Here is a 13,088-nt window from a genome sequence, read left to right as displayed (position 1 = left end):
CATCTGTGTTTTTTTTATTTTTTTCATTAAAACTAATATTTTAATTATTTTTCCGATTATATATCTAATTAAATTTTAAATTTTTAACTCATTATACAATTGATAATATAAATGGGAAGTAGTAATAAAATTAGTAAATATAGAAACAAGTTGTTGTTCAAATTAGTTATATACTTTTTAACTCCGTTATTATCGGAAACAAATTAAATCATTAAAATATAATTTTTTGTTATTTAAGAAATTAAATAACTGCTTCATTGTTTCATTGCGCTGTTGCAATGAAACAATGCGGGGTATTGTTGCATTGAAAAAATGCGGCAGCATCTGCAGCAATGTTTCAATGCGGAAGGTGATTACTACAACCACCCGGGGTTGTGGACCAAAACCCATATATATATATATATATATATATATATATATATAAACGCCTTTACTCCGTGAATAACCATGGAGAACCGTGGAGAATAATTGTTTTTATTATAAAATCTCATCAAAAATTGTAAAATTTCATTTTAAAAAATATAAAATTCGATCTTAATCTAGAATAAAAAATATAATAAAAATATAATAATTAAAATTTGATAAAATTACTTGATTTTAATTTGATTCTAAAATGAAATAATTTTTAATAAGTGTGATTCTACTATAGAACCAATTTAAACTTTTTTAATAATTTCAATGATATTTTAAATAAAAAATTGTGTAACTTCGATTTTTAACTTGATAATTAAATTTTATAACTATATATGATGAATAATAAAATAAATTATATATTTTATAATTTTTAAATAATGGTTCTCCGTGATTCTCTATATATAATAGGGTAATCCGTAGAGTGCTACTCATATATATATATATTACAGATTTAGTTGTTAAACAAAAGAAAATGAGTTAAAATTCAATTTTATAAAAAATCATTTACAAATATAATTTCACGATTATGTAAACATCCATTAGCAAGCAACAAATGAATTTTTTTCTACTGAGCACACTATTCTAAAGTTTGCTTAAAAGATTCATTGGTGTATACAAATAGCTTTGATATGTTAAGTATATAATTAACATATTATCTTGTCGAACACAAAAAAAAAAACACATTATAATTTACTATGTGGATACTAAATTATTTGTAGTGATTTTTTTGACCGGAAGTTGAATGCTCTATTGGTTGATAGGTTTATCATCTGTTTTGCGCTTAAGAGTTGTTTCTTCATCATACACCCTTGCCTAGAGCTGGCCAAATGGGCGGGTTTGAACCGCTCATTCGGGACCGGTTCGTACGGAAACCGTAAAAAATTCGGACCGAACCGGGCCGGTTCAAACCCGCACAGCTCGGTAAATTAGGTGAACCGAACACGAATACCAATTTTAGAACCCGGGACCGCACGAGCCCGCACGAGCCCGCACGAGCCAAACCCGCACGAGTCGCACGGCAAGCCAGCTCGCACAGCCCGCACGAGCCCGCACAGCACGCCCGCGGGTGGGGGTCACGCGCCAATTTCTGCTTCTGTTTGTTGCCTTGAGTTGTTGCCTGTTGCCTGTTGGTGTACTGAAAGGCGAATTACCATTTAATTAGTAGTATTAATTCAGCTTATAAACTATAATTACCATTCTGTTGAATTGTTGCCTTTTTATTAGTAGTACTAATTACCATTTAATTTTCAACTTACTACTAATTCAGCTTCTATAGTTTTATTCGTGTATTATATATATAATATATTGTTTATTCGTTTTGTAAATTCATTTTTTTAATTCATGATTGTAATTTTTTTAATTGATTATTGTAATTTTTTTAATTGATTATTGTAATTTTTTTAATTGATTATTGTAATTTTTTTATTTAAAATAATAAAATTAATTGATTACAACTATAATATTTTGAATAAATTATGTGAGATAATAGAAAATAATGTTACATTTTGTTATTTATTTTTTATTAATTGATTACTAATTTCGAGTTATTATTGCTCGAGTTTTTTTATCAGAGTTAGTTTATCTTTTCTGTTCTTTGAAATGGAACTTCTTTATCTTTCTTGGAAGTTCCAGTCAGGATCTGAATTATGCAATGCAGCCCGCACACGGCTCGCCCAGCCCGCACACACGGCTCGCCCAACTCACGAATCCAACCCGCACAGCCCGCACACACAGCTCGCCCGCGAATTTGTTCGGTTTGTTCGGTTCGGTTACGAGCCCTGTTTTAACGGTTCAAACCCGGCCCGAGCCCGGTTCGTAATTCAGCGGTCCGGTTCAGTGTTTAAATACGGAGTGTTCAACCCGTGTGCGGCCCGGCCCGGCACGCACAGACCGCACATGTGGCCAGCTCTACCCTTGCCTCTCTTTTATCTTCCACATTGCATAATTTAGCAACACAACAGGATAGCGTCCACTCGGGTAATGTTCATTCATTTCCTCTAAACCTCTCTTAACTGTCTTGTAAATGAATACCACCATTTCTGTCAGCTTTTTCAGCTCGACATCTTCTTTGCCCCCCATCGATCTCCTGCAATGCAACAATATTTATATACTACTAGTGTTTTCCTAATTAAGTTTCACATATTTAATAATCTTGGTTATTGTTTTCTTTTCTGCCCTGATCAATTGACACTGCACATTTTGAGTTTACCATATAATTGTAAAAGATTGGTTTCCTGGTTTTAAGAGCAGATCTTTGCTAAAGTATTTGTTAGTTTCGTAGTACATCTCCAATAGGCTCTTCATCTTAGCTCTTAACTCTAAAATTGAGTAGCCAGAAGAAAAATGTTATTCCACCATGTTCTTAGTGGATCTTTAAATCACTAACAGAAACTCCAAGAGTTACTCTCCTTTTTCTTTAAAAAATAAATTATTATATAAAATCTTAGTTATTTAGGATACAATTTGATCTTTATATTCCAATAAGACTCTTTAATTCTTATCTCTATCATTCCTTTTATCTGTTTTAGTGTATATTATTAGATGTAAATAGAATAATACTTTGTAGATTGCATTTCAATACAAATTAACATAAAACTAAAAGAGGAAGCAAAAGATACTCCTCACTGTTGAGGGGAGATTAAGAGGTCATAATAATCTAGGGAGGGTTTAGAAGGTTTTTGGAGATGATTTTTGCTTCAATTTCCTCAAATTTTAACCAAGGAGAGAGTAAAAGCTCTTGGAGTTGCTATAAGAGTCTCTTCTCAATTTTAACAACCAAAATCCATTCTAAACTATTATTTTATTATATATTCATAACTACATTCTCTTTCACTTTTCACTTTCTTTTGTACTCTCATAATTAAAATAATAAAAAATGATTTAGGAGTGATTATAAAGAGTATTCATTATATTAAAATTTTAAGAGACAATAATCAATAATAATATTTATAAAGAGTGAACTAGAGATGCTCTTAAGTTTATGTTTTTTGGGCTAGTCAAGGCTTTGTTTTGTTATGGTATCGCTGGATTTTTATAACTCCAGTTAATTAAGCTGCGTGTGCTTGTAAATTTAGAGCTATTTTCCTAGCAATGTATGTTTCATAGTTTGACCCCTTATTTCTTCCATACTGTTCGTCTGGCACTATTACTTGGCTGGTTGAAAGTTTAATAGTCGTAGATACTTAATTTACCTTATATATAAAAATTTACCTTATATATAAAAATTAAGTACACAATGTTATCAGCCGAATGTAGTTTCTGTATAATTTTTTCGAATATTTGAATGTTGCTAATTCGATTTGTAATTTTGCAAATCATATAATTTATAAAGACCGGTGTTTATGTTTTGTTGTAGTAATAGATATATGAAAGGAGCCCAATAATGGAATAAAGCCTGAAAGTTAAATAGCCAGATTTTATTAGATTATTGATAATTTAAATATTGCTTTACTACATCCATGTGCAATAATAAGTTAAAGCAGTGCTCCTCTTATTCCTTATTTTTCAATTCTTAGTTCTATTTGCAGATTTTTGAACAAATAAAAGATGAAATAATTTTAGGAAATTTTCACCATTATTTTTTGTGTTTGTACTTTTGTTGATCTTTGACTTGATAAACTATAATTTTATTAGAAATGTCAAGTACATGTTGTTTAGTAAAATCATTGTCTGTTGTTGATGCATTCAACCATGCATAAATTGTTGGTATCTGCTGCTTAGTTTTTACTTTTCAAATTGTTAATGATTTATATGTTAGAAATTTATTTATCAGATTTACATGAAAATTATATGTCCTAACTTACTTTATTGGTTTTGTCTTTATTTTTTAGGCAAATATGCACATAAGAGTATCAGATTTTGGAGCTGATTTTTGTTGGTTCAATTTATATTTCTCCCTTGCTTTGTCCAAATTTAAATTAAACTTAAAGATATTTAATTATTGTGTTATCAATTGTTAGTGTGTAGAAATGATGCGGTTGATTTCATAAGATATAAATTAAAATTGTAGTGCGAAAAGGGGTGACATATTTGGATTTGTGGCTCAGACAGTTTTTATCCATATATTTTAGTGTTCAACTTCATTCTTTCACTTTTTTGTGGTGCCACTTTTTTTTCATTTGCAAGTCTTCATTTTAAGTCTTTATTTACGTTAAAAATGTCAAAAAAGAATAAATGAGACATAGGATGGGGAGTCATGTGAAGTTGTCATTATGGAAGTGTAGAGTTTTAAAAACAATTTTTCTTAGTATGATTTTTAAAGTTATCGAATATACTATTTTACAATAACCACCTCTCCAAATAACTTGTCTAATTAAAAGTATTTCATAGCCTATACTTTGTATGAGTCGTATCGTTGATATAATTGATTTGAACAAAAGTAACTTACCGTTTTTAACCATTTGTAATGTTAAGCTTTCAATTATTGGCGTCAATGTATTTCACAAATTTAGGGACATGAGTAGATGAAGCCATATCCAATGAAATTTTGCCTAAATAGGTAACATAGAATAATGAATTTGTGAGTTTTTACATTGTCTTAATTTCTCATGCAATTACAATAATATTTGAAATTGGATTTTGTTTAAAATGAGACGGTTCCTGCTGCAGCCACCGGTGGCAACTATTTGAGCTACAACCATGACTTATATAAAATTATATATTTTTTAAATACAAATTACACATTCTTTTCTATTAAACATATTTTTTTTTACAAAATTAAAGATTACATTTTTTGCACTTATAAACAAAAGATCATATTCTTTAAAAAAATCTCAACTTAGCATAAAAAAGACAAAATTAAAAAAATACATTTAATAAGTTTTTTATTTTTCTATTAAAAAATAAGAAACTTAATTTATTTATACATATAAAAAGATATTTTATCAATTTGTTTATTTATTTAATATTTAAGCCCCGGGCACACATGCCAGTTGTATATATGTTCAGTTGTTCACAAATAACATAACATTTGTTTGTCTCCTAATGGTTGATTAAGATGCTGAAGGTTAGATTATGCTATAACTTACTAAAGATTTTTTTTTAAAAAAAAAGTTATATGTATTTATATATAAACATTGGTCTAATTTGAAATAAGAAATTGGAGCAAACCAATGTAATAATTGACGTATAACATTGATACCTTGTGAACATATTAATCTGTGGCGATAGAATTATATATATTTGGGCAAGTACTAAAGGCTTTGTAAAATCATGATTGGCTGCTTGCGAGTAGATACACCTTGACATGAAAACTTTTAAGCTCTACGTCTTCTTCGTCCACTTTCTCCTGCAAGCATGTAATAAGTTCGTTGATCAAAATGAATTTAGAAGCAATTCGCAACATAAACGAATTATACTGTCCAAGGATCATACTTTGTCAATTCTTATGTATTTTTTCTTGTATTATGTAGGCATACTAATGCATTCACACTCGAATTCTAACCGTATAAGATTAGTATCACCGGACCACAAGACTACGGGCAATTGTGATAGAATAAATGTGGGTTATAAACACACCTTGAGGTGCTGCACAATGTTGAGAATGCTGGAAGCAGCACCTTGTAGCTCCGAGTGTAGTGTTTTTCAACAATCAATTTGCTGAAAACAGCATGATGAGGACCATGACATGCAAATATGCAATCGCTTAAGTATGTGTTTCCATCAAGAAAGATAAGTAGGATACATTTCAATATTTCTTTCCACCAATACAGAACAATACTAGTGGCATTATAGTACAATCCTGATATCACATACCTCTCGAAGAGAACGAGTCCTCGACATCCCCTCCAGCGCAACGCAACTAATTAACGGCTCATCTGCACTGCATCACAATGTCAAATGAGGTTTATAAATAACAGTATCAACTCCTGAGACTCTATAGACCTTGTGGAGGGAGGGGCTTTAACACATGTCATAGACAATACCCTATCACATGTCATATTTTTTTCGAGCTGGTAGATGAATCACATGAACCGTACAAATTGTATACGGACTTTTTAGCCAATAAAATATATACAGAGTGACAGAGAAGAGGAATATAACAGTGTAGTATAACTTTATATATATTTATCTAGTTGTCATTAGAGTGAAGTTATATAATTAAATTGTCATCCTAATTTAAGTTTTGTGGTTTCACTCTCAACTTCTTTTACTCAACAACTTCCTTAACTCAGACATGTAGTTCACAACTTCAAATCTTCAAGGCAAGACAAAACAATTAAAAACATACTAAAATAGTTGTAAAAAATAAAAAGCGTGATCGATTCTTGCAGGAACCCTTGAATTTTCTTTCTTTTTCAAAGACTAGGAAGTGTAGTGAAGTTGCCCTGCTTTCTTCTCCGTCACCTTCTACTCATGACTGCATTACAAAATATTGAAGGCTACATGCTTTCCTCCAATCTTAACCCACTGAATTAGTTATATAAAGTTAATTACAGATCAGATAATATAAGGCTACAAGAATGTGTATTAAAGAGTAAAGACTCACCGGATACATGTTCATATACTACTACTTCATTTTCTCTTTAATATAAAAATAATGTAACTTCATCTTCGTTGATCTAAAGCTTAATTCATTGAATACATGGATGTTGTTTACACTACCTGGATTAACATGGTATCATAGCGGAATTCGATCAATCTCATCTTCTTGAACATATTCTAAAAATATACCATCACAATCATTTCAGGTGCTTTCTATTATTTTTTTTCTCAATTATTAGTGTTAATTACAAGCTTGATCGTTTGATTCTGTTCATGAGATTAGTTGATTATTTATTCGGTGATCTCTAAATTTCAGTAAAATCTAGTTGATATCTTGATATTTCATCATTTTTTTTTTCTGAAATTCACAATCTCTCTCGATCTCAATCTCTTCCCGATCTCTTTCACGATCTCTCTTTCGATCCGTGTTTCTTCATATCTCTAAACTTGATATCAAAACTGTATTAATCATGGCTGGTGGTTCTAATACAAATGCCAGTTCTAATTCTGATCAAAATACGAATACATCTAATGAGCAAGTAAAATTATCTAGATAAAAAGTTGGTGAATATCTTAGTATCAAATTAACCAGATGTCACAAAATGGTATTACAACAAACTTCCCTTCCTATCATGCCATAAACTGAAGCACATTAACGTCTAAACTGGAAGCACAAGAGACAACACCAAATAACAACTTTGCAGAAGGTTGTGGCACTGCATCTGTCTCATGTCTCAACTGTGGTAATTAGCCTTTAATATTAATCACTAAGGGTCAAGATATGTAGTAAGTTACAAGAATATACTAGAGAATTCTAAGACAAATTCATGGTGACCAAGACGGGCGGGGATGTTGTTTTCCAGGTTAATGAAACTGATTCCTATTTCCTACACAAACCCCCATATGATCGTCACAGTTATATTGTAATCAAATTAATCTTCATTTTCGAAATATTTTACTAATATTTGCACTTTCTTCAGTGGAAATGATATTCAGATATTTCACTGCTCCTGGTGTGCTCAGGCGTAATGTTGGTATTGGGGTAACACGCAATGAAAAAACGTCTGTGTTTGAAAAATGTAGTTGATACAGAATTACAGGCACTAACACTGCACATAACTGATTAACAACTACATCTACAACAGAGTATATTAATAGACTTTGTTAAAGAATCAGCATGGGGACAATGCAAGGTAAACTGACAGAACTGAATATCATGCTTTGTGATGATGCACATATATCATCTCACGTGCTCACAATTACAGAACCATGCATATGTATCTGATAATATACATCAGAACCACAGAACTAGCAAAAAAATTAACAGAAGCTCAAGTAGTTGTTTATGCAAAAGCCCTATACACTTAAAGAAAATCACACTAAAATGTAGGGGAACGATAGGCATGACTACAATCATATATTTAACTGTCAACTTATGGTAAAAAGCATTAGATTGTCAAACTAAGGCAAACTTACATCTTAGTCACTTACCAAAAGCAAATAGAAAGAAACTACAATAACAAAGATACTTCTACTAATCCCATCATTCACCAGTATGATACCATAACTCACGATGCTTTGCTAATTATTATCTTCACCGGCATTCCAGTTGACTTGTTTGAATCCCGGGACTGAAACTAGGCTCTCTGTGTACTTGTAAATTTGATGCATATAAACTGAAATCGGGACAACTCTAGCCTTTTTCTTATCGGAATCATACAAAAGCCACTCGTCATCATCAGTCCTTAGCAAGAGATCCCCAGTGCGGAAGTAGCTATAAACATACTGTACTGAAAGGTCTAAACCAACAGTAAACATTAGAGTCCAAGACGCCTCAACTCCACCACCACGAAGGCATGCCTCATCATCCAATGTCCACATATTAATCTTATCATTCGATGTACCCCTCATCGATATTATGCAGGCAATTGTATAATTGAACTCAATGATGCGAGCATCAAAAGTACATACCGGAAACTTAATAGCACAATTCAGCACCTCCTTATTCAAATCAAACGCCATCATACCATACATCCCCGTACAACATAAGAATCCATTAACACACACATCAAAAAAATCATCATAAGGAATATCCAACGGCTTAGGCACCATTTGCCAAACATTCCTATTACTCGAATACACCTCAGCAGAAAAAGGAGGCGACACAACCCTAACAATTTTAAAGTCATTATCTATCGGATCAAATCCAAATCCCAAAGCCTCTCTACGAATATCATGACTTATACTAAACGACGGAACAACTTTAGATTGTTTAGTAGCAGGATTCCAAAGATAAGTATTAGTTTTACGATTAGCAAAAGACGAAAAAAGCCAGTTATGATCAAGAGGTGTTTCGGAGACAGCAACAGAAACACAAACAATACCATTAGCAGAACCAACAATTATACAATCAGGCACAGACTCAAACTCACCTTGAGAATAAGGAAAGTTGAGATCAGCCACAATTTGACGAGAATTGACGTGGAAGAGTAAAATTGAGGAATCACTTTCTTCAGTATTGAGAACGAGAGTTTGATTAGCCTGGGAGCTTGCGATTGATTGAAGGAGCTGAGATTTGACGAAATTAGGGTTTGAAATTAGGGAAAACCAGGTTTTGGAGACTAACTGGCATCGGAGTATGGATTTAACAGGGAGGCGTATGAGAATCTCGTTGATCAAATCATCGGTTAATATCTCCACGGCCGCACGGGAATTAGTTATCGCCATTTTTGAGTTGAGGGTTTTAGGCTAAGCTTTCTGTTTTAGAGTGATATCCCTTTTAATGACCAACTATAAATTCATTTTTGATTGTCTTTTTTTTTTTGAAAGAAAAATCAGTCAGATTATGTACACATATGAGGCTTCGTCCCATTTAATGGGATGGTTGAACAGAATTTTCATTTTTATGGCGCATTTGTTCAAACCTGGACCACTTTTTATGTTGTTCTTAAGGCCCAGAGGACAGCCCAAAAATATGTTAAAGAAGCCATGAGTTTGTTGTGTAATTTAAGAGAAAGATGGTTTGTATTTGTTTCGAAAAGAGGAGAAGAAATAATATTGGTACTCTCAGGATCCCTACTCTCTTAGCATGCGTGATATATATATATATATATATATATATATATATTAGCAATAACATCCACAGCCTGCTGGTGCTTAAACAGAAGATTGAGAAACAGTTGACACTTGTGAATGAATAATAATCAAACGTAATGCAATTTGAAGAAAACAAACACACAAATGAAAGCCCAAAACTGGGAAACTAAAGTTTATGCAAAATCCGTAAATCAAACCACTACTGGGCAAGATAACTAAATACTTATTAATGCTTATTGTCTACTAAGTTTAAGCCTTGCTGGAATCAGATGGCAAAGTGGCTAGCCAAGTTGGTGGAAGCATCCCAGTCTGATCATTCACCGTCTCAAGCAATGGGGGTAGCATTCCATACAAACCAGCTATCTCTTTCATTGCACCACCACATCCAGATCCCCCAGATGAAACACCGTCACCAACACCATTACCATTAGCCCCTGTCCAAATGTTAATCTTTGGCTGCAGCCCGCGAACTGCCTCAGCATTAAGCTTCGCAATATCCTTGAAGGTGCCTCCATGGATCATCAAGTAATCTCTGAGAGCAGAGTAGTTCCCTCCAACTTGTTTGAGGAGGTTTCCAAGGTAGAATCCTTGTGCTTCTGCTACTGCTGCCATTCCTTCTGCTTCTTTCATTTTTGAGTAGAGATCAGCCTCTGCTGCTCGTTGACGAGCATATAGGTCTGCATCTGCACTTGCTCTCTGTGCTTCCGCACTCTTTTGCTGTTCGAACAGAATTGCTTCAGCTGCTTTCTGTTTTTTATACAGCTCTGCATTTGCCTCTTGAACCTATATTACATTAAAATATCTACTTCAGTAGTCAAAATATTGAACAACTAATATGCAAAATACTGTTTATGCTCATGAAGAAAACGGAAAAGTTAATACACACTTTGGAATACTTGCAAAATTAATATCATGTTAATATCTGTATCTATAAAAAACAGTAAGAAAGGGCAAAAGGAAGTTACTCGATAAAAACTGTTTGCATGTGCTGGAATTTTGCTGGAAGTTACTCGATAAAAACTGTTATACATAATCTATAACATTATTATGATTTATGAAAACATGGCCGAAGAGAATTTTTCACAATGCTGCAGCCTAACATATTTATTTATAGATCAAGATCATATATCACCAGGGGGCAACTTATCATATCAGTATGTATTCTCAGTAATTCCCAGATATTGCTATAAATTACAAACGCAATCAGCACTTGACCACATACTTATCAAGGAACCAATTACATCTTAATTACATGTACGTGCTCAATTTGTAAAGTGGCTAGTCACCATTCATTCTAAAATCTCAAGGTTTTTATAGGAAGGGCCTTTCCAGGATCAGTCAGTCTAAAACTTCAAGGTTTTAGAGGAAAGCTCCTTCTAGGATCTTATATCACTGTTCTAACAAAACCACTATGCATACAACTATACAAGGCATATAACAAATCATGAAGTCAAGAAAATAGAGTTACTAACCTGTATGTCATAATCAACGTTTGCCTTACTGAGATCTTGAGCCCTGAGTTTCTCAGTCCTAGTCAAAGCATTCTTCTTCTCCACCTCCATCTGCAGAGTTGCTTCCCTTAAAGAAACGGCCTTATCTGCCTCCACCTGCGCCATCTTAGCAGACTGAGACCACACTGCCTTCTTTGTTGCCAACTCTGCATTCGCTTGCTCCACCTCTGCATCCCTCTGATTCTTATATATCTGCACTTCAGTCTTCACCCTTATCTCCTCCTTATTTCCTTCTCCTTGCCTCCTTGTTGACATAATCTTCGATTCAGCATCGATCTTTGCTGCATTCTGTAGCGTCAGTCCCTCTCGTTCCTTGGCTCCAATTGCACCCTTCATCTTGGCCTCCGACACATCAATCTTAGCCTGATTAGCCGCCTCCATCTGAGTCTTCTGGCCTAGATAAGAAAAGTACTCATATCCAGGAACATCCACAAGCTGTTTCACATTGGCATTATAAATATGAAGACCAAACTGATCCAATTCAAGCTGAACCTTATCAAAAACCTCTTGTTTAAACTGCTTAGTCCCTTTAAAAATCTCCTCCATTGTCATGGAAGCAGCAAGAACACGAGTCTCGCCCTCAATAACGCCCATGACAAGCTCTTTAACATGATTAGAGAGCTTGTCATGAGCAGAGACCAGTTTGGCATACTTCAAAAGACTATCATCATCACCGACACGTGGGCCGATGGTGAAAACAGCAGGGAGAACAAAAGGAAGCTTCTCAGCACTCATGGCTTGGACATCAAAGGTGTAGTTAACAGGGGAAATGTCAACTTTGATGCATTTTTGGCCAGGGAAAACCCATTTTTTCTGTGAAAGTAATATGTCCTTAATTCCTAACCCAGTGATCACGAGGATCTGTGATGGTCCAGCAACCTTAAGCATTTTCAATGATATTGTTAATTCCTTATAACTTGCAAGTGTTTAGCAAGAGTGATCAATGATAAATATAGTATATGATAAAGATGACAAGGCCTTTTAGTCACATTTAAATTCGTTAAGTAGTTAGTGAAGATAATAACCCAAGGGAAAGTTGTTATGTTATAGATGACCTCGCCGGAAAAGTAGTACTCATCCAGACTTTAATCTTTCACCACCATACTATAAAGCCGGATCGTTTTCATATTTTACCGCAAATACAACTTCCACCATCATTACTATTTTTTACTAGTCACAAAACTACATTTAATAAATACAAAATTACGATTTTGTAATTTAATACAAATTTAAGTACTACAAAAAACAATCTCTAACGCTACCCAGAACAATTTCAATTATCTATCAGGAAAAAAAATGCATATCTAGTTAAATTTGATTGTTAACCGTTATTTTACAAATATTTTCAGAAAAATAATATATTCACAATAAAACTTAAAAAATTAGTATTGTTTGATAATTTCTCTTAAATCTAAACCATCGTCAATAAAAATAACATTACCTTTAAAAATATAGCCAACTATTTTTAATAACCTCGTTGGCACACAACAATTTGTCTTCGTGTTGTTCAAAAGAAAAAAATAAAGGAATACAACATTTCACATATTCAGCATATTTAAACCGGTCATTATTTTACAGTTATAT

General features: G+C 33.3%; 2 protein-coding genes and 1 long non-coding RNA gene across 3 annotated transcripts; 1 reads left to right on the top strand and 2 right to left on the bottom strand.

The window, feature by feature from the left end:
* The first annotated feature begins 2,324 nt into the window (after positions 1–2,324).
* LOC141683096 (uncharacterized) lies at positions 2,325–4,504 on the top strand. Its single transcript, XR_012560110.1, has 2 exons — positions 2,325–2,391; positions 4,245–4,504. It is a non-coding gene; the product is annotated as an uncharacterized LOC141683096 (long non-coding RNA).
* A 3,809-nt stretch (positions 4,505–8,313) lies between these two features.
* Positions 8,314–9,777, bottom strand: LOC141687326 (F-box protein CPR1-like). Its single transcript, XM_074492562.1, has one exon. The coding sequence runs from the start codon at positions 9,622–9,624 to the stop codon at positions 8,479–8,481; it is 1,146 nt and encodes a 381-aa protein (XP_074348663.1). The 5' UTR covers positions 9,625–9,777; the 3' UTR covers positions 8,314–8,478.
* Positions 9,778–10,090: 313 nt separating this feature from the next.
* On the bottom strand, positions 10,091–12,485 carry LOC141685349 (flotillin-like protein 4). Its single transcript, XM_074490457.1, has 2 exons — positions 11,466–12,485; positions 10,091–10,776 (listed from the first exon to the last, which is right to left on the bottom strand). The coding sequence occupies exons 1-2, from the start codon at positions 12,390–12,392 to the stop codon at positions 10,243–10,245; spliced, it is 1,461 nt and encodes a 486-aa protein (XP_074346558.1). The 5' UTR covers positions 12,393–12,485; the 3' UTR covers positions 10,091–10,242.
* Between the last annotated feature and the right edge of the window lie 603 nt (positions 12,486–13,088).

The sequence above is a fragment of the Apium graveolens genome, chromosome 9 (genome assembly GCF_009905375.1).
Source record: "Apium graveolens cultivar Ventura chromosome 9, ASM990537v1, whole genome shotgun sequence".
Classification (NCBI taxonomy): domain Eukaryota; kingdom Viridiplantae; phylum Streptophyta; class Magnoliopsida; order Apiales; family Apiaceae; genus Apium; species Apium graveolens.
The sequence above is the reverse complement of the archived record's forward strand: the minus strand, read 5'-3'. Positions and strand labels throughout refer to the sequence as shown.

Coding starts and splice junctions, on each gene's coding strand:
- LOC141685349 (XM_074490457.1), bottom strand. CDS start 12,392: ATGCTTAAGGTTGCTGGACCATCACAGATCCTCGTGATCACTGGGTTA. Junction 10,777..11,465: donor ACGTTGATTATGACATACAG/GTTAGTAACTCT, acceptor AATGTAATATAG/GTTCAAGAGGCAAATGCAGA.
- LOC141687326 (XM_074492562.1), bottom strand. CDS start 9,624: ATGGCGATAACTAATTCCCGTGCGGCCGTGGAGATATTAACCGATGAT.